This window comes from Ictidomys tridecemlineatus, chromosome 1 (genome assembly GCF_052094955.1).
Source record: "Ictidomys tridecemlineatus isolate mIctTri1 chromosome 1, mIctTri1.hap1, whole genome shotgun sequence".
Classification (NCBI taxonomy): Eukaryota; Metazoa; Chordata; class Mammalia; order Rodentia; family Sciuridae; genus Ictidomys; species Ictidomys tridecemlineatus.
This window is the reverse complement of record NC_135477.1, coordinates 171,157,163-171,179,316: the sequence shown is the minus strand read 5'-3', so window position 1 is coordinate 171,179,316 and position 22,154 is coordinate 171,157,163. Positions and strand designations below refer to the sequence as shown.

Here is a 22,154-nt window from a genome sequence, read left to right as displayed (position 1 = left end):
TTTTATTTTATTTTATTTTATTTATATTGGGGATTGAACCCAAGTGTGTTTTTTATCAATGAAGTACATCCTCAGTCCTTTTTATTTTTTATTTGTATTTTTTGAGATACTGGGGATTGATCCCGGGAATACTTTAACACTAAGCTGAGACATCAGTCTTTTTTAATTTTTACTTTGAGGTAGGCTCTCTCTAAATTGCCCAGGCTGGTCTTGAATTTGCAATCTTCTTGTCTCAATCTCTGGAGTTGCTGGGATTACAGGTGTGTGCCACCTTGCCTGGCTTCCTTGATGCATATTTAAAAGCTGGGCATACCTGTGTAACCAGTACCCAGACCAAGAAACAGAAATTATCAGAATCCAGCAAACTCCACTCATATTCCTGTTAGTCACTAGCTACTCTGCTCCTACTTACCCCCTGCAGAGAATAACCCTATATCTTGATTTCTGATAGCATCAATTTGAAGACAGGTACATTTATGCAAGCCTGTAATCTCAGCTGCTCTGGAAGTTGGGGCAGGAGGATTGCAAGTTTGAGGCCAGCCTGAGTGAATCTGCAAGAAAATAAACCCCAAAGGCCTAGAGATGAAATTGGTCAGTGGCAGAGTACTTGCCTAGTATGCACAAGGTCCTGGGTTCAACTCCCAGTACTATAAAAATACCCCAAGGGGCTGGGTATATACTCAGTTGGTAGAATGCTTACCTCACATGCACAAAGTCCTGGGTTCAATCCCCAGCACCACAAACAAAACAAAACAAAAACCAAAAAACCCAAGCCCAGCATCATTTGTTTTGCTTGTTTTTATGGGATCCCACCATATGTACAAAATAACTTTCAGGCAGTTTCTCATAGAGATCCCCTGATACATTGAGAACTATTGAGACATAGTGACAGAGTCAATGATTGACACATTTGTCAGTAGTCATCTATCTCCATCTCAGTCTTGGAGCAGAAGAACTGATTATAGAAGAGAAATATTGGTTACCTACATGGAAATAGACAGAATTGGAGGAACAACTCATTTAGTCGCTATGGTTTGGCAGTTATGTCCTATGAGAAGATCCATTCCCTTTGTCCTGAACGAGTCTTTACTCCCCGTGTTTTCTTCTCGCTATAATTGGACTTCCCACAAAATCCAGGCCCACAAAAATAACCACTAAGCCATATTTAAATATATTTATCCTTCTTCATGTATCAACATCCTAATGTTTCAGTTTTTGCTTAATGATAACAAGTTTGATTATTGGGGGGGTCAATACCCTTCATGTAAGTTCTAAGTTTCTATACCTTATTGCTAACAGATATTGAGCTACTTTTACTGATTGAGGGTATATGTTATGCCCTTTTTACTTTATATAATTAAAAACAAACCCTATTGGTAAATAGTTATTATTAAGATACAAGTGAGATTACATAATATGTACAAAATAGCTTATAAATGAGCAAATAGAGGCTAAGCAACTTGCCTAAGATCATTCTTAGTTCAAATAGCGAGTCATAAGTCTGACTGGGGAGTCAGACACAGGTTTGTTCACATCTACTCGAGTTTTTAGTCACTAAATTATAGTACCCTGCAGAGCTTGAAATCAAAGTCTGTGACAGAGAGGATCTGCTGAAGCAACCAGCTGGATTGCTTATCCCTGCCAATCATCCATCCAACCATCCATCCATCTAGTCAACCATCTGTCCAATCCTCCAACTATCCACCCGGCTCACTATCTAGCTAGCCACACATACCATGTGGATATCCATGACATAAACATCAAGGGTCTCCTCTAAGCCAGTTCTATGCCAGAAGGACAGTGACTGCAGAAGTGACTAGGAGACAACAGCAAATGTAAAAGCCACATTCCCCACTAGATCTGGAGTTCCCTGAGAGCAGAATTCCTTACTTTTGTATACTTGACATATGATTTAGGCCTTGTTTTCCTTCCCAACCTCATCTCACCCACTAATCTTGGTGTTCATTCCTCTTCAACCACACTGGAACAAGTCAAGCTCTCTTTTGCCTCAGAACTTTAAGCAATTGCTGTTATTTTTGACCCCAATGTACACCTGGCAATGCTCACAATCCATCATCTTCTTGTTTATTCATTTAAAAGTTTTTTTGTTGTAGTTGGACACAATGCCTTTATTTTATTTATTTTTATGTGGTGCTGAGGATTGAACCCAGTGCCTTGCACATGCTAGGCGGGTGCTCTACTGCTGAGCCACAACCCCAGCCCCTTGTTTATTCATTTTTTGGATTATTTCTTAGCTTTACTACTAGGAAAAATAAAAAGGTTCAGAAAGGCAGTTACTAAATCTTTTGTAACCTTTATGGCATGCCTTCTACCTGCCTATCCCAGTAACTGATGACAGTTGGCCTTCAATATTTATTTGCTGAATGAATAAATGAATAAATGGATGAAGGATGGATGACCAGATATTCCCAGAATTAGAAGGCCTGAGGACTAGTGGAGAATAGATCTTGAAAGGTAGGGTGAGAACAGAGAGGGCCCTGAAAGTAAAGCAGAAGATGGTACACTTGAGGTCAACACAGCAGGCCAACAGAGACTTGAGTTGCAGAATGAAAATGACAGTTTAGAAGGTGACTTACTATGTCACAATATAAATGTGAAATGTAAATTATTCACTTCAGTATCCTGCAATGAATTGCTATAAGAGGTAATAAGGTCCTAGGACCCAAGTTAGATTTTTTTTTCTCCCTGTGGGAGATTACACAATTTGGAAACTCAGGGTCTCAGAATTTCACAGCCTATATGTATGGTTAACTCATTGTGGTGAACTCTACACAGGGTGTCATGAAGGAAAGCATCTTGCCTGCAAGAGATAACAGACCCGGCCTTCCTCACCTAACTTCCCTGGGAAAAGCAGGGCTGCACCCATGCTAGACAAGTGCAAACTCCTTAACCTAAGACTCCGCTTCCTAATCCCTGCTACAGAATGAACACTAAGTACATTTAATTCCTTCTGTTAGATTCGGAAACTTTCCTGTTTGACATCTCTTACTGGATTTTTCCCAAGAGCCACCTGATGTGAAATAAATAGGACACATAACGATATTTGCTTATTGCCATTTTTGAGCTTTTTAATGCAAAACTGGAATTCTGACTGTGCAGTTTAGCAGGTGAGTGATCTTAGCAGCCTCTTCGTAGCTCAATTTTTAATAAAACAAGTGTAATAATAGTACCTGCAAGTATTAAATGAGAGGTATATTACAGTATACTAGTACCTAGTGCACGATACTCAAAAATGTTAGCTGCAGTTATTCTTTATAATTCCATTTTTATTTCCTTCAACATCGGAAACTTTTCTTCCCTCTGTCCTGTAAGCATACTCACTGCCTACAATCTCTATTCTTCCATAGAAAAGGACTGACTGAGGCGCAGTCTGAGAGAAACACATTCAGATTCTTCCAGACATAACAAATCAAGAGACTGAAAATGAAAGTAGAGAAGGAGGTGCATCAGGACACTGAAGAGAGACTTTTAATACCCAAATAGACCCAAATAGGACAGGTCAGGAAAGAAAGAATGCTTGCCAGGCACCAGGTGTGTCCCATTTTTGGAGAGAATGAGCAATGTCTCAGGATTGCTTTCACTTTGTCTAGTGTGGAAGGTGTCTCTTCTCTTTCACTAGCATTTTCCTTCTTTGAAATTACTAAATTCCTGGAAAGTGGAGATTCGTTCTTTGTTCCTAAAAAGTGAAGGAAAACACTCCTTGTGTGGAGACTCGAGCAGCTGCCTTGAGGTTATGGGGAAATGTATTGTACATCATACTATAGCCATACTAGCAAAGTGAAGACCAGAGCAGGGTCTCAAAAAGTGCTTGCGAAATTATTCTCAACTTTAGTTGTTCTTCCCAAAGATGCCTGTCGTACCCACACTCTGCCGCAAGCAGGTCGGCCCCTAGAAATAACATTTATTCTAAGGATCTCTGCGCAGAGATTCTTGGGAAGTGGTTCCCCCTCCCGTATTCTCCCGTTACTCCTCCCCTCCGTCATCTTTGAAAGAACAAGCGCACCACGTGATCTCATCCTTTCTCCCACCTCCGAAGACCGGGACTGATAATGGGCAGGAGCGTAAGCCAATCATAAAGCTACATTTTCCCTTTGAACCAATAGAAAGAGGAGATAAAGTACGGAGCTCGGCTTTTGTGATTTTCCCCGCCCCCTTTGAGCCCACCCCGACTCCTCCTCTCAGATTCGACATTTGACAACTCATCTGGCCAATGAGAAGTTCTTATTCTGTGTGGGAGGGATGGACTGACTAGATGAAAGACGTCGTGGCCTGACCAATGGCATAGCACAAGTGCGGGAGGGGTGTAGGATGGAGCCAATGGCGCGGTGCCAATAGCGAGCATGAGGGAAAGGGCGGGACGAAACTGTTCGCGGGAGGGAGGGGAAGGCCTAGGGAACCAAGCAGCGGTGCCGCCGCCGCCGCAGCCGGAGTTGGAGGAGGGAGAAGCCAGGAAGAAAATGGCGGCCGTGGCTGCAGAGGCGGCAGCGACTGCTGCGTCCCCCGGGGAGGGGGGCGCCGGCGAGGCCGAGCCGGAGATGGAGCCCATCCCCGGCAGCGAGGCCGGCACTGATCCCCTCCCGGTCACGGCCACTGAAGCGTCTGTGCCGGACGGCGAGGCCGACGGGCAGCAGTCCGCTCCTCAGGCCGACGAGCCGCCGCTCCCGCCGCCGCCGCCGCCGCCAGGGGAGCTCGCCCGCAGCCCGGAGGCGGCGGGGCCGGAGCTGGAGGCTGAGGAGAAGCTACCCGTCCGGGTGGCGGAGCCGGCGGTTGCCGCGTCTCAAGAAGGGCCGGACCTTCCACCTTCCCCAGCGCCGCTTTGCGAGCAGCCCCCGGCTCCCGAGGAGCGCGAGGACACGCCGCTGCCCCAGCCCACAGCTCCGGCGCTGGTGCCGCCCGCGGGCGGGGACTCCGCGGTGTCGCAATTGATTCCCGGCTCGGAGGTGCGGGTCACTCTGGACCACATCATTGAGGACGCGCTCGTCGTGTCGTTCCGCCTCGGAGAGAAGCTCTTCTCCGGGGTCCTCATGGATCTGTCCAAAAGGTACCGCGCCCGTGCCCCGCTCGCTGCTGCCGGCTCGGTCCCGAGAGAGAGTGAGCGAGCCCCGGCGGCCCTTCTCCCAGGCTTTTGGCTCCTGTGCTCGGGGCCCCGCCGCCTGCACCGCCCTCCGGTTCTGAGCTGCGGGTGGCGCGCGCTCCGCGTGGGGCAGCGCGCGAACCTGGGAGAGGGCGGTCCCTGCCCCAGGTGGGCGCCTGCGCGGGCAGGTGTGCCACGGGTCAGGGGGCGCGGGTTCAGATGGAGGGGGTCGTGGATCTCGCCTCCCACTCTCAGCTTCCTGAGACTTGGCCCTGGCTCACCTACCCAGGATCGGGTGGTTTAATGCAAAATGCAGATGGAGTTTTGCAGGGAACGGGGGACTACAGGGAGCAGAAGATGCACAGGAGCACTTGTCTGTCCTCAAATTAACCTTTAACTTTAGCAGGGTTGGAGAAAGGGGTGTGTGCAATGGGTTCTTAAAAGGTTACCTGTCACTCCTTACTGGGGAAAGAGCGTTTGTTAAGTTAAACCTTTTACTGTTATTCTTACTACTGTCAGTTCCCCATAGGTAACTATTAAATAGGGAAGAATATTTTGCCAATTTTAATGATAGTTAAAATAAATATCTAAAGAAGAGATAGGGTATATATGTGTATATATGTATATATATGTATATATGCACACACACATCCTTTTTAACATAATTTCTAATACTATAGATGCGATTTAAATTTATATCGCCACCCTACCCCCAACTGGGAGTTGCACTCAGGAGCACTTTGTCATTGAGCTATATCCTCAAGCCTTTTTATTTATTTTTTTATCTTTTTATTTTTTAATTTTTAATATTTATTTTTTAGTTGTCGGCGGACACAACATCTTTGTATGTGGTGCTGAGGATCGAACCCGGGCCGCACGCATTCCAGGCAAGCGCGCTACCGCTTGAGCCACATCCCCAGCCCCCCTTTTTATTTTTTGAGACAGGTTTTGCTAATTTGTCGAAGCTGGCCTGTAACTTGCTGTTCCTCTGTCTCAGCCTCCCCAATATTGGGATTACAGGTGTGGGCCACCATGCCAGAAAATTTGTTTTAAGGACTAGAAGGTAGAGTTCATCTATAACTCTGTCTTAACCAGTCAGTACATGTTCATCCTTTTTAAAATTTTTGTACCGGGGATTGAACCCAAGGACACTTAACACTGAGCCACATCTCCAGCTCATTTTTAAATTTTGAGACAGGGTCTCACTGAGTTGTTTAGAGCCTTGCTAAGTTGCTAAGGCTGACTTTGAGCCTGCCTTCCTTCTGCCTCAGCTTCCCAAGTGGCTGGGATTGCAGGCTTGCACCACTCCCCCAGGCCATCTTTTGATTTAAAATGTTTATGGGCACTGCTTTAAACAAGTAAAAGAGATAACCTGTTTTAAGTTAGTTAACCTTTTTATTCTCTTCTTTTGCAGATATGAAGTGCAGAGACTCCCATTCACTGCTCTCTATTCTGTTTCCTGCAATAGCACACACTAATGGTGTCTCACCTGTTTGGAAATGACTTATTAGTATGTTTTACTTTTAATTCCTTGCCCTCCCATCAAGTTTCAGAAATCCTTTTCCGTATGGGGAAAAAAAGAAACATTTAAAATTTATATTGAAGTATGATGTTCTGGGGAAAAGACAGGAGCAGTTACAGTTGCTCTGTATGTTGTTTAATCTTAACTTTTTTGTGGGGAGGTACCAAGGATTGAATTCAGGGGCACTTGACTGAGCCACATCCCCAGCCCTGTTGTGTTTTATTTAGAGACAGGGTCTCACTGAGTTGCTTAGTGCCTGGCTTTTGCTGAGGCTAGCTTTGAATCTTCCTGCCTTCCTAGCTGCTGGGATTACAGGCATGCAGTACCGTGCCTTGTTTAATTTTTTTTTTTTTTTTTGACAGTGCTCCAAATGAACCAGGGCTTCATGCATGCTAGGCAAGCACTCTACCACAGTTACACATCTAACCCTTTTTTTTTTTTTTTTTTGGGAGGGGATGTAGTGAGGATTGAACCTATGGGTGCTCTACTAACAAGCTATACACCCAGTCCTTTTTTTATTTTTACTTTGAGACAAGATCTTGCTAAGTTGCCCAGGATGGCCTTGAACTTGCCATCCTTCTGCCTCAGCCTTCCAAGTAGCTTGGATTACAGGTGTGCATCACCCTGCTCTGCAATTAAAAACAAAAAATTGGGGTTAGGACTTTTGTACTTCTGTTTTCCTAGTTAGAAAGCAGAATAAGACAAGTGTCCTTTCTACTGATGTATTTAATAGTGACAGAGACACTCTAGTGTGTATGCTATTGAATCAAACAGAAGAGGCCAGTGATTGTGAGAGAATCTGAATTTCAAATCTGCAAAAGAAAGGTGCAATAAGGTAAGTTGTTTTTAGAAATGGAATGGAGAGTGCTTTCCTGTTTTTTGGTGCTCATTCTGTCAATGTTTTGATTTTTAAAAAATTTTCTTTGGTAGAAAATTCCAATTTTGAATTTGGTCTAGTTTGCTAACAGTGTTTCTTATAAACAGTGATTTCTTCTATTGGAAGAGCTATTTTTTTTTTTTTTTTTTTTTAATGAGACAGGGTCTTGCTATGTTGTCCAGGCTGGCCTCCAACTCTGGGGCTAAAGCAATTCTCCTGCTTCAGCTCCTTGAGTAGCAGAGACTATAGTAGCTGGTATTGCAGGTGACACGTGCCACTGCATCTGTCCATCTGGCTTGAAAGAGCTATTTTATTTGTTAAAAAAGCCATTAAGGGGATCATCTCAATTTGTTTTTCAGTGTGGGATGGAACCTAGGCCCTTGCATGTATGATAAGCAAACCTCTACCATTGAGCTCCACCTCCAACCCCATATCAACATTTTAATTCAAGAAAATATTTATTGAGCACTTCAGTATGTAATGTGATGTGGTACCCTTCTAGGTATTTTGAGTATAGTGTGTGATACACAGTCCCTCCCTTCTAAAACCTACGTGGAGAGACCAGTCATGGAAATGGTGAGGAAATAAAACACAGTGACTTTACGGTTTAGCTATTCAAGGAATTATCCTAAGGCTGATGATTGAGTAGTTTGAGTTCCTTTTTCATTATAACATGTGGCAACCCCCCAGCCCCCGGCCCGTGTCTTTGTTTTTTCCCCAGTGCTGGGTACTGAACCAAGGGCTTTGCCATCTAGTGTGCTCTACCGTGAGCCATGGCCTCAGCCCTGCACTTACCTTCATTGCCTGATTTCATATATAATTTTGGTGTTAACTGATGGATCCAGAAAATTTTCTTTTTTTTTTTTTTTAATAAATTCTACCAAGGCCATGACCACACTATATTCATTAGTCAGTTTTTTTTTTTTAGAGAGAGATTTTTAAAATATTTTTTTTAGTTTTCAGCGGACACAACATCTTTGTTTGTATGTGGTGCTGAGGATCGAACCCAGGCCGCACGCATGCCAGGCGAGCGTGCTACCGCTTGAGCCACATCCCCAGCCCTCATTAGTCACTTTTAAAAATAATTTGTATCCCATTTGAATTGGACATAGAATTATACCTTGAGGTAAAAATAATAGGAGTTTCCTATTGAGAACCTATTTTTTACCAGGCATTGTATCACATGCTTTAGTTTTTATAGCTCTGGTAGTATTTTTCATTTATCTAGGAAGAAATTGAGGTTCATTTAATTTGGCCAGTTGCCTTGTAAGTAAAATAAGGATTCAAACTTAATTCTAAAACCTCTTGTTTTTTTTCTACTTTCATAATAAAGAGTCAGTTGGGCTAGCAACTTTTCTTTTAAGCAGAAAGTAAAAAAATATGTATTTCTGAAATTCAGTGCTTAATTTTAGTGGCTGTGTGGGATAATACAAAGAACATAGGTCTTGGAGCCAGGCAAATTTCTTCAATCAGTTAGTAGCCAGGCTTCTGCTCTGGACACTCCCTGTTTCCTTAGCTTGAATATTGGAGGACATAAAGCTCTGAAGCTTTGGTTCCTGTCTGTCTGAGATAATTGGGAAAGAATGAATGTTTGGGAGACTATGTCAGCGTACGTGTGCCTTTCTTCAGTCTGCAAAAAGTGTTACTGCTTTTGTTTTTATTTATTTATTTATTTTGGTGCTATTTATTAAGCCCAGGGCTTCAAGCATGTTAAGCGTGCTTTCTACCTTAGCACTGTACCTTCAGCCCCTCTCTAGTTCTTCTGAGGCTAATTTGTTTGGCTTTGACCAGTTCACTTACATATAAACAAGCAGGCTTAAGCTCCAGCTTATATATATATTTATGTGCTGCATAATGACATTTTAGAAAGGACAGATGATATTCTTGAACCATATTTTTTGATAGTAGCCCCATAAGATTATATTATCCAAGGAAGTTATGGCTGTCTTAGTTTTATAAGTATACACTGATATTCTCAGAACATATCCCCACCATTAAGCAATACATGACTGCACATGTAAGGTGAATACTGTGAAGGAGCCTGCACCATCCTGGTTGAGTGTTATTTCTCCTTTCTTCTAGGTATCTTGTTTGGCTGTAAATGACATGGTCACACTAAATGAGGGTGTTTGAGTATCTGGTTAAAAACATATTTTGTTTAGTGAAATATTTATTTGAAACTGAATGCCTTTAGGTAAAACATGCGTTCTCTAGTTTACCCTGGGCTTTTTGCCTTTTCTTTTCCTCCTTTGCTACTGGGAATTGAAACCAGGGGCAGTTTTCCACTGAGTGACATCCCCAGCTCTCCACACTCCCTACCTTTTTTTTTTTTTTTTAAATTTTAACTTTAAGAGTAAGGCTGACTTTGAACTTTTGATCCTTCAGCCTCAGCCTCCCAAGTCCCCTCCCAAGCACCATCATGCCTGGCCTCCTTTTTTTTTCCTTTCTTTGGTTGTATTGATAGGTATGGTACCCAGGTTCTGGTGCTTGCTCTACTACTGAGCTACATCTCTAGCTCTCTTAGTTTAAATTTCCTGCCTGTTGTTCAGCTTGTTAGCAATGTGTAATGAAAACAGTTAAATACTAGCTGGTGAGAATAATCAACACTATGAATTCAGTTTGGGTTTTCCTTTTCTTCCTTAATCTTATGCTTTTGTAATTTTGATATGTAATAAGTATTCCTTCAAGTTACTTAGTGATTATTAATTATTAATGGTTTAGACAATAAGAAATCAGTGATGAGGTGCTTTTTGTTGAATTCTTTTATTATTGGAAATGAACCTTCATACATGTATTGTTTAGCTTTAACATTCACTGCTTTTTAGTCAAAATTGTTACAGTTGCTTTCACTGAATTATTTTGAAGCAATTTCCAGGCATAACCATAAATATTCCAGTATAGATCTCTAAAAAGATAAATACTTAAAAAAGACCCCATACTACCATTCACATTTAAAATAATAGCAACAATTCCTTTATATCATTAAAGTTCTAGTTAGTGTTAAAATGTCATAAACAGTCTCAAAATGAACATCTCAATTTTTTTTTTTTAAGTTGTAGGTGAACACAATACCTTTATTTTATGTGGTGCTGAGGATCAAACCCAGTTCCTCACATGTGCTAGGAGAATGCTCTACCGCTGAGCCACTACCCCAGCCCCAAGATTGTTTACGTTTTGTTCAAATTAGGATCCCAGAAAGTCTTATAGAATTTTCTACATTTTGGATTTTTTGTTTCTTGATTGCATACCCTCAGATGCAAATATCAAATATTCCTTTTTTTTTTTTTTTTTTTTTACTAGGGATTGCTTTACCAGGGGTGCTTTATCACTGAGTTAACATCCCCAGCCCTTTTTGATTTCTCACTTAGTTACTGTACTGATCTTTTTTTTTTTTTTTAATATTTATTTTTTTAGGTGTAGATGGACACAACACAATGCCTTTATTTTTATGTGGTGCTGGGGATCGAACCCAGGTCCCGCTCGTGCTAGGCGAACACTCTACCGCTGAGTCACAATCCCAGCCCAACTGTACTGATCTTTAACTTGCAATCCTCCTATCTCAACCTCCCAAGTTGCTGGGATTGCAAGTGTGCACCATCCCACCTGGCCTGGTGATGTAAACGTTCTTTTACCACAGTAGCAAACTGAAAGGGCAGCAATCTCAGTCCTCCCATCCCTTTTTTTGAAAGCCACTCTTCCTTTGTTTTAGGGCAGTAGAAATGATTATGGATATCTTTTATCTGCCTGCAAACTTTTAGACTTGTTGCTTAAACACAGCTCTAACTTTAGCAATTTCAAGCATAGAAATATTTAACCAGTCAAGATTATCTGCAAAAGGTAAAAACTTCATTTCTGGCTTCTAAAAAGGTAGTTTCTCACCTGTTCAATCCATGTCTGAAGGGACATTATTTACTAAGATCAATAGCTTCTCTGTACACATTATTCTGCTTATTAGTCCCATCTTAAATAGTTAAAAAGCAAATTTGAACCCTGAAAAATCTTTTTGAAACTATTTTTTTTTACCTGACATGAATTAAAGAATCAGGAAGTACGTATTTTGTGTTTAAAAATGCTTGTGCATTTTAATTCTTTGGCACATGCATATTAAAGGTTATAGCTAGTTGTGTTTCAGAACTGATCATTTTACAAATAACCATATTGACTTTGTGTATGTGTGGGTACCATTTGCATTAAAAAGAACTGAGAAAACTTCAGATTTCACTGTCTAGGTTCTTAAAATTATTTGTAGAAAATTTACTTTTTAAAGGAAATATAAACCAAGACAATGATTTCTTTTCTTTGCAGAGACCATGAACGTATGGTGCAATAGCTCTACTTTTGGTGGGAAAAATATACAGCCATTCTGGTGAAGCAGTGAGTAGTGGTATCAGTAGCTTATATTAAAGTGTCCAGGTTGAGAATTTAGGTCCTCGAGTATATGCTTGAATGATTGTCTTGAGTTGTACATATTTAAAACACTTATAAATATTTTGCCTGTGATTATTCTACTTAAATCTCAGATGTCAATAAAGGGCTCCCACAATAAAATAGCAGAGTCAAGTGCCAGTCACATTTTGATCTAGACAATCTAGGATGGTCCCCTGTGCTGTATCAAGAGAGTTCTTCCATTGTATGTTGCAGTAATCTGATTTTTTTCTTTTGGAAGTGATTAGTTGTTGGGCTTTAAAAATCTAGTTTAAATCTAAGAGCAGAGACTTCTGGTATTAACAAAAAAAAAATATATTTTATGTGCTAGTTAACTAAATATATACAAACTTTGCCAGTCATGTTTTATTGGATCTGATGTTTCTGATGAATTTAATTTTCTGCCTTTATGTGTAAATAAGACTATACTTTGTACTGTTTTAAAGTAAAGCTCTTGATAACACTGCACATGATCTTCCTAAGATCAACTTATCTTTGTGTGCTATTAAAAAATTCATATGTGCTTATGTTGACTGTTATGGCTAATTTCCTATTGATAAAAAATGAAAGATATTCTTAGTTATTTGTGCCTATGTAGTACATCATTATTTCTTGTTGGTCCTGTTCTCCCTAAATTCCCCAATTAATTCAGACACACATTACCCGTAGAACAGAAACTGGCTGGGCAGATCTTAGAAGAGCATGAGTAGAGGTTAAGTGAATTTTTGGGTGAATTTATATAAGATGAATTTGCCAAACACGTTTGGGCAGTTGTCCTCAAAACAAATGTGCATAGATTTCTGAGCTCCATTCTACCAGTTTGCTTTTTTTTTTTTTTTTTTTTGATACCTAGTGCACGCACTCTCTGAGCTACATCCCCAGCCCTTTTTATTTTTTATTCTGAGAGGGTCTTGTTCAGTTGCCCAGGCTGACCTGGAACTTGTGATCCTCTTGCCTCATGTACCTTAGTAGCTAGGATTATAGGTATATGCCACCACACTTGGTGAAAGATAAATTTCTTTTTTCTTTTGTTAAATATTTTTAAAATTGTTGATGGACTTTTACTTAATTTAATTTATATTTGGTGCTGAGAATCAAACCCAGTGCCTCACACATGTTAGGCAAGTGCTCTATCCTACCACTGAGCCACAACCCCAACCCAAGATAAATTTCTTAAACATGTTTTAAGGAGTTACTGGTTAATTTAGAATGGAACATAATCACAAGCCATGCAATGCATGTGGAGATGTGCAGAGTGGTGGCAGATCCAGGTTCTTATTGTAGACCTGGTTATTAAACTTGCAAATTGTTTTTCAAATTTGGTTGCCCAATGAAAGTTTAAGTAGTCCATATTTTTATCTTTTTCCTTGAACTAATTTATAAAGTTGTCTTATTATGACAGTATGTTTTAGCCTTTTAAAACTCATACTTTCTTTATACTCTTACTATCTAAAAAGTTTACCAAGCTTTACTTTTCATATTAAATAATAGCTACTGTGTATTTCTATGTTAGACTCATTTCTTTGTTAGACTCTGTGCCAGGTACTTTGTATACATTGTTTCATTTAGCCCTGGAAATTTGAATCAGTAAATTTTGTTAATACCTATATTAATAATCATTTCACAGATAAAGACAGGTTCAGATTAAGTAACTTCCTGTAAAAGGCAGATATTAATAGGAATATCCAGAATTCTGTCCCCCGCCCCTTTTTTTTTAGTGGTACTGGCATTGAACCAGGCACTCTACCACTGAACTATATTCCCATTACCTCTATATTTTATTTCTTGTTTTGAAACAGGTTCTTGTTAAGTTGCCCAGGCTGGCCTCAAATTTGAAATCCTTTTGCCTCAGACTCCCAACCCAGCCTCCTGAGTAGTTGGGGGTACAGGTGTGTCCCATTGTGCCTGGCCTCATGTCTGACAAGTTTATCTGCAATTTTATAATCCACAAAGCTTTGAAAACTAAACTTTTTGATACTTTTTTTTATTTTGAGATAGGATCTTGCTAAATTGTTAATAGTCTCACTAAGCTGGCCTCAAACTTGTGATCTTCCTGCCTCAGCCTCCCAAGCTGCTGGGATTACAGGTGTGTAGCCTGGCCTTTTTTTACTTTTTTTTTTTTTTGGTACCGGGGATTGATCTCAAGCACTTGACCACTGAGCCACATCCCAGCCCTATTTTGTATTTTATTTAGAGGCAGGGTCTCACTGAGTTGCTTAGTGTTGCTTTTGCTGAGGCTGACTTTGAATTCGAAGTCCTTCTGCCTCAGCATCCTAAGCTGTTGGGATTACCTTGTCCAGCTTTTTGGTTACTTTTTGATGGCAAAACCTAACCTGACCTAAGATGATGTGAGGGTTTTTTTTTTTTTTAAACCCATTTAATCATCCCATTTAGTGTGAACGTGCTTTTATTTTATTTCACTGCTGAAACGTTAATATATTTATGGTGGTGCTTTATTATCTTAAAACATGGCATAGTCTGAGTTCTGAAGCTTGTTTGTCTCCACAGCATTCAGAAAGGAGCATGCAGACCCATTAGTGCCTCTGCTTCCTTAGTGGAAAAGTGGAGGTGGAGGAGAGAGGAGGCTAAATAACTTGATGAGATAAGAGGCAGTAATAAAGAACCTGACTTTGGGCCTACTGCCGGAATTCATATCCCAGCTCTACTGTTCACCAGAGGTGTGATCTTGGGAAGATTGTTTACTCTCTCTGCTTTGGTTTTCTCGAGTATAAAATGGGGGCAGAAAGCTGGGTATTGTGGGACACCCTGTAGTTCCAGCTATTCTGGAGGCTTAGGCAAGAGGGTTTCTTGAGTCTGGGAGTTTGGGGCCAGTGTGGGCAACATAGCAAGACCCCATCTCTTTAAAAAAAGGAAAAGGAAAAAAAAAAATGCTGGGGCCTAACTCTGTAGTAGGACTCCTGCTTAGTGTGTATGAGGCTCTGAGTTTAATCCCTAGCACTACACACACACATAAAGTGAGGATAGTAGTAATACTTTACTAATGGGGTTGCTGTTATGATTTAAACCAATTATTGTAAACGTTTATTTAGAATAGTGCCTGACATATAGTAACTGCTATATCGTTAACATTGTTAACTTTATAAAGTAGGTATTAAGTAGCAGAACTAGGGTGAATGACAAGTCACTTAATAAGGGTTGGCTTGAATGTCCATTCAGCCTAAACCCAGTGATACTGTGGCCTACAGAATAAATCCACATCTTTCAAATACTTTGAAAAGACTTGTAGAAGCTTTGGATAGTATTAGGGTAGCACAACTTTCCTCTTTTAATAAGGAAGGATGTCTCTCTGATATGCCAATGCAAACACACAATAAGGTGGGTAGGGAACAATAGGAGTTAGTTGGATTAGACAAAGAGAATGAAGGGAAGGAAGGGGTATGGGAATAGGAAAGAATAAATCGGATATCATTGTCTATGTCCATTATGAATATATGACCAGTGTAACTCCACATCATGTACAGCCACAGAATGGGATCCTAATAAGTTATACTACATGTGTGTGTAGTAGGCAAGATAAACTCTACTATCATGTATATTTTAAAAAAACAAGTAATAAATAAATTATTGTCACTATAAAAAAATAAGGAAAGATGACGTGTGTTTTATTAGGGATGAGATAACAGTGGACTTCACAATGGAGTGTGGAAGTGTTTCCCAATCTTTTCTTTCCACTAACATTTTGGGGCAGATGGTTTATGAGGAAATTATAGGCTTTGTCATGAAGAGAAGGTTACAGTCTCATTAGGGAAATTTAGTCCTTCCTATGTACTCTTTAAACTAATTGAAAAAGGCTCACCTTTGAGAAGGATCTATTTCAAAGTGAGGGAAAGCAAGATAGTTTTGAGCACTTTGTACTCAGTAAACGATAGGATCAGACTAGTGTAGATGAATTTAAGGTTTTTAACAAAGTGAAATAGACGCTTGTGGTCATATTACTATAGAATAGTCAGAAGCCTTCAGTGGCTTCATCTTGTTAAGGAACTAGTGATTTTATTTTTGGGTACTGGGTATTGAACCTAAGGGTGCTTTAACCACTGAGCCACTTATCCAGCCCTTTGTCTTATTTTTTTTTTGAGACAGAGTCTTGTCAAGTTGTTTAGGGCCCTACTGAATTGCTGAGGCTGGGCTATAACTTGTGATCCTCCTGCCTCAGCCTCCTAAGTTGCTGAGATTACAGGCAGAACCCACTGTGCACGGCAAGAGACTAGTTATTATTCTCAATCAACCACACACCTAGCCCCCTCCTAGAGACACATACTCTAACCAACATCCTCTCTCTCCAGGAGGATTCCCTTAATTGCTTTTTTATGCCTCTGAATCCTTAACAGCCTTAAAAAAAAGGGTAAACAGACCACCATTTACCATTCCTTGTTTTTCTCTTTTTTTTTGGTTGATGGGGGGGGCATTTAACTCAGGGGGTGCTTAACCATTGAGCCGTATCCCTAACTCTTATTGTTTTATTTTGAGACAGGATCTCACTAAGTTTCTTAGGACCTCACCAAGTTGCTGACGCTGGCCTTGAATTTTTGATCCTCTTGCTTTAGCTTCCTTGCTGGGATTACACCCATGTTCCACTAGGCCCAGGATGTCTTAATCTGCTTGGGCTCTTCTAGGTCCTTTTGCCTGTTAAATCCATTTTCTAATCATCAATGCAGAGTGATTTCTTTCCCTCTGTTTTGTAACTTAATTTGACAATGACTTACTGCTTCAGGTTTCACCTATTATAAAGCTGGTTCCTAGGTCTAGGACTGTTTTATACTATCAGACCAATTCACATACTTTGTTAATTTATTTTGCAGTGTGGGGAATTCAACCCAAGGCCTCATACATGCTAGGCAAGCTCTCTACCACTGAACTACAACTCCAGCCACAACATACTGGTTTTTGAGTACATATGTGATTAGTGGTCCATGAGATGAATTTCTGGGCATTTACACTTCAGTAGAACAAAAATTTTTTTAATAGATTTTCTTTGCTTAAAAGTTGGTAGAACTGCCTGGGTGTGGGATTCTTAAAGTACTGTTTTTTATTTGTTTTGGATGGTGCTGAGGATTGAACTTAGGGCCTCACATATGCTATGAATATGTTCTTATCACTGAGCTACACACTTAAGCTCCTCTAATTAAATTAGGTTATTCTCACAAACATTTCAGTACCAATTTTGTATTTTACAATATAGCTGTCTCAAAATGGTTTCCAAAATCTTGGCAACTTGTTGCCTTAGAGTCATTTGCACATCCATAGTCATAGCATTATTCACGATAGCCAAAAGTAGAAGCAACTTGACTTCTAGATATTCATTAAGTATCTGTTTCACCTACACAAAAGATAAAATATTTAAAAAAATATTTTGTAGTTGTTGACCTTTATTTTATTTATTTATATGTGGTGCTGAGAATCAAACCCAGTGCCTCACATGTGCTAGGCAAGCACTCTACCACTGAGCCACAACCCCAGCCCCAAGATAAAATACTTTTAATGGACTTAGGTTCAAGTCTACATATAACTGGCCTCTTATTTTTAATGGAGACCAAAGCTTTTAGGACCTGTTAATAACCCTCTTCTTTCTGCCACATTGAGAAAATTGGATCATGAAGAACAGGCATATAGAAACTATGAAATGGTATAGTCATATATTTTCAAATCTATGAAATGCTGGTATATGTAGTTTACCATGTTTATTTCCTCATTTTCTCTAGAAATTAAAGGTCATTTAGGGTTAAAATTAAAATCAACACATAATAAAGTTTAATTTAAAATTAGATACAATAAAGAGACTTCACTATAGTAAAAAATTATTCTGTGAGTTACTGAAATTGGAAAACAATGTGGTATGGGACATACTTCACATATGTCACCTAAGTGGATTAATATGAGCACAGTGGTCTTAGGGCTTGTCCATTTTTGTAGCATGAGACATGATTTCCTTTTTTAAATTTCCTTTTTGAGGATGAAAATAGCACACTATGTGTGTGTGTATACATATTCTTATGTATATATATATATGCATGATACATATATATGTATGTACATATTTCATATTTTGTCTCTTCATTTGCTAGTGGACACTTGGGTTGCTTCTACTTTTGGCTATTGTGAATAATGCTGCTATGACAATGGATGTGTAAGTATTTCTTAGAGATCTTCCTTTCAATTGTTATAGATACATATAGCCAGAAATGGGATTGCTGGATTATATAGCAGTTGTGTTTTTTATTTCTGAAGGAATAGGTGTGCATTTTGGTAAGATTTTATATTGCATTTAGTTTAATATTAATTTCATTTTTTCTGGATTAAGTTTTGACATAATAATTTGTCATCACAAGGACATGAAATATGAATCAAAGTAAGCTTACTTCATAGTTTCCCCTTTTTAATGATTTAACCTATTGCTAATTGTAAGGATAGGTAGTTTCTAAAAGCATCTGCTTGAAATAAATCTGCATATTATTTTTTAAGGGGTTAGTTGCATACAGTTTTTTCCTATAGCAGAAAGGATTTCATTTTGTCTCCTGCTAATCTTCTGGGAGGGAGGTCTTGTCTAGCCAAAGCACTAGGGCCTATCACAACTAACCCTCTTGAATTTTTTCCTGAGCCTTTAATTCCTTGGAATTTCTCTTTGCTTGCTTAAAGTTTGTAATACCTTTGCTTTTGTATTTTTTTATTTTTAGTGTGAAATATATTAAAAAGATCCCCTTTTACAGTTGCAGCTTGGCAAAAAGAATTGGAGGGAAGAAAATGAGAATCAGTTGTGCATTCTTAAACTGTTGTAAACAGGAAGGAAAAGAATATAATCCTAGGTCAGAGATGAGTTGATTGAGTTTGCTGTGAAGTTCATGCTGATGAACCCTGATCAGCATTAAAAAAACAAAAACAAACAAAAAACCTTTCAAAATAAGAGGTAAGAATTATAAATATGTCTGACTAAAATGGGTAGTTTTTGGTAAACGTTTTAGTTATGTTTTAAGTACTCCTTTGAAAAAGGAATTTGGATAATGGTTATGAGCTTACCCCAAGAAGCCACACACATATTTAAGTATAAGATTGTTTGCTAGGGCTGGAATTGTGGCTCAGTGGTAACGCGCTTGCCTAGCATGCGTGACACACTGGGTTTGATTCTCAGTACCACATACAAATAAATAAAATAAAAATCCATCAACAACTCAAAAAAAAAAAAAAGATTGATTGGTAGTCCTAGAAATCTTGAGCAAATACAACTTATATAAAGCTTGTTAGTAGGAGAATAAAGACTGATTCTTTGGTCAAGGCTAAAATAATCACAAAATTCAGACATCTTAAATGGAATACAAATACTAGAAAACATTTTCATATTTCCTATAATAGTCACATTTTTGGATTTGACCTAAATCCTCTACATTTACATCTTCAGTTTTATCATTGCATTAGGCTGAGATTTTTTTTTTTTTTTTGTACTGAGGATTGAACCCAGAGGCAATTTACCACTGAGATCTATCTGAGTCCTTTTTATTTTTTATGTTAAGAGTCTCCCCAAGTTGCCCAGGCTGGCCTCTAACTTGTGATCCTATTGCCACAGTTTCCCAGTTTTTAGCTAAGTATGGAGCTCAGGGGTGATTTACCACTGAGCTACATCTCTAGCCCTTGTTTATTTGTTGTTTTGAGACAGGGGGCCTCAGAATTTCGATCCTCCCAAGTTGCTGGAATTATAGACATGTGTCACTGTACCTGTCACAGCCAAGATTCAAGATGAGATTTAAGATTCCTTTTTTTGGTACCTGGTATTAAATCTTTGGGGCGCTTAACCATTAAGCCACATTCCTAGCCCTTTTTTATTTTTTGAGACAGGGCCTTGCTAAATTGCTTAAATTGCTTGCCTTGCTAATTTGTTAAGGTTGGCCTTGAATTTGCCAGCCTCCTATTAGTGGTATTACAGGCCATGTGCCACTATGCCTAGCTCTGAAAATACTTTTTATTTTTTTTTAATAGTGATATCTCTTGCCCTCACACAGAGTAATTATTAAACCCCAGGATTCTCTTCCCTCAAAATTTTGGCATTCATCACTCTTAATTTATTTGGAAGGTAACTATTTTTTAAAAAATTTTGTAGGGTGGAGTCTTACTTTGTTACTCAAGATGGTATTAAGGGGCTGGGGATGTGGCTCAAGCGGTAGCGCGCTCGCCTAGCATGCGTGCGGCCCGGGTTCGATCCTCAGCAGCACCACATACCAACAAAGATGTTGTGTCCGCCAAGAGCTAAGAAAAAATAAATAAATGTTAAAATTCTCTCTCTCTCTCTCTCTCTCTCTCTCTCTGTCCCCCTCTCTCTCTCACTCTCTCTTTAAAAAAAAAAAAAATAAAAAAAAAAAAAAAAAAAAAAAAAAAAAAAAGATGGTATTAACCTCCTGGGCTTGAGCAGTTCTCCCGTCTCAGTCTCCTGAGCAGCTGGGACTACAGCACAGACCACAGTGGTTGGTAGACCTTTGTATGCATTGGCAAGTGGACTATCTCTGAGCTATGCCCTCAGTCCTTTTTTGCTTTTCTTTTTGTTTTACTGGGGATTGAAACCAGGACCCACACCTGTAATCCCAATGATTGGGGAGGCTGAAATTGGAGGATTTAAATTCTAGACTAGCCTCAGCAACTTTGTGAGACTCTGTCTCAAAATAAAAAATAAAAATGGTTGGGGGTGGGCATGCAGCTTAGTGGTAAAGCAATCTCTGGTTAGATTCCAAGTAGCCAAAAACAAAATCAAAAAGAAAAACAAAACAACTTTATTTAAAAACAATTACAGATTCAAAGAAGTTGTGAAGATAGGGTAGAGAGGTCTCTTGCACCTTCACCTAGTTTTCCCCACAAGTCATTTTAATATTTTTACAGTGCCTGGGATTAAACCCAGGGCCTTACTCATATTATGCAAATGCTCCGTCACTGAGTGTGTCCCCAGCCCTTTTTAAAATTTTGAGACTAGGTCTTGCTAAGTTGCCAGGCTGCTCTTGAACTTTCGATCCTCCCTACTTCAGCCCTGCCCCACAGAAGCTGGGATTACCAGCTAGAATTTTTTTTGGTTTTGGTTCTGGGGATTCAGTGAACCCAGGAGCTTGTATGTGCTAAGTGCATGCCTTACCACTGATCTTTACCCCTGGCCCAGAATTTTGGGGTAGTAAAAAAGACTGAAAATGGGTAAGGGTTAGAATAAGTCACTAAAACATTAGTGTGCTGCACAATGGAGTAGGGAAGGAAAGTGACACAGTTGGTGTCAGTTCTTAAGAAGTTCTTTTAGGAAAAGCTTAAGCAGGTTAAAGGTAGTAGCACACACCTAAAATCCCAGCTACTTGGTAGGCTAAAGCAGGAGGATCATAAGTTGAAGGCCAGCTTGAGCAATTTAGTGAGACCCTGTCTCAAAATAAAACGGACTGAGGATGTAGTAGCTCAGTGGTGGAGCAATTGCCTATCATGTGTGAGGACCTGGGTTCATCCCCATACTGTAAAATTTTTAAAAATTAAAAAAATAAAGGGCTAGGGAATGTAGCTCAGTGGTCAAGTGCCTCTGGGTTCAAACCCAGTACAACAGGGGAAAAAAAAGCCCAAGCAAGGGACACCATTCAGCCTTTCAGCTCTCCATTTGCTCAGTAAACATTGACATGGAAAACATTGACATGGGACGTAGATGTCTCTACCTTAGAAAGAGCTCTAAAGCAAGGTACTTGCTAAAAATTTAGATCTTGGGTTCATTGTAGGAGAGTCTTATGTTTCAGCTTAGAAGTCTCCGTTTTCAAATATTCCAGTGAGTTGTGATGAAGATTTTCACTGACTGTTCTTGAGAAGTTAGTATTTAGAGTTTTAAAGAGATAAGTATTTTTGCTAATTTACATTTGTAGGTTAGTGGCTTTTAAACTTTGTGTACAGTAGCCCACATTGAATCCAGGGCCTCATGCATGCTTGGCAAATATTCTATCACGGAGCTTCAGCCCCAGCCTTTTCCATTTCATTTTTATTTTTGAGACAAGTTGTTCAGGCTAGCCTCAAACTTTCTCTTGCCTTAGTCTCCAGAGTAGCTGGGATTATAGGCATGAGCCACTGTGCCCTCTGACTTTCAAACTTTGGAGCATAGTGACATAGTGACATCTAGATTCTTACACACACACACACACACACACACACATGCGCGCGCGCGCGAAAATATTCACTGCAGTTGTGGACATTTACTCTTGCTGTTCTTAAATGCTGGCTTTATT

General features: G+C 39.7%; 1 protein-coding gene across 7 annotated transcripts in view; it reads left to right on the top strand.

The window, feature by feature from the left end:
• Positions 1 to 4,390: 4,390 nt before the first annotated feature.
• Positions 4,391 to 22,154, top strand: part of Pwwp2a (PWWP domain containing 2A) — a 37,850-nt gene continuing 20,086 nt past the window's right edge. For 3 of the 7 annotated variants that reach the window (XR_013439747.1, XM_021726472.3, XM_078051873.1), the window contains exon 1: positions 4,391 to 5,062. Coding sequence is in view for 6 of the 7 variants with exons in the window: in XM_021726472.3 (XP_021582147.2) it covers positions 4,479 to 5,062 (584 nt within the window). In the remaining variant the exon portion in view is untranslated. Of the gene's footprint in view, positions 5,063 to 14,548; positions 14,598 to 18,002; positions 18,065 to 22,154 lie in introns of those variants that run through there. The other 4 variants (XM_021726474.3, XM_078051882.1, XM_078051884.1 and 1 more) reach the window with 3 other exon arrangements.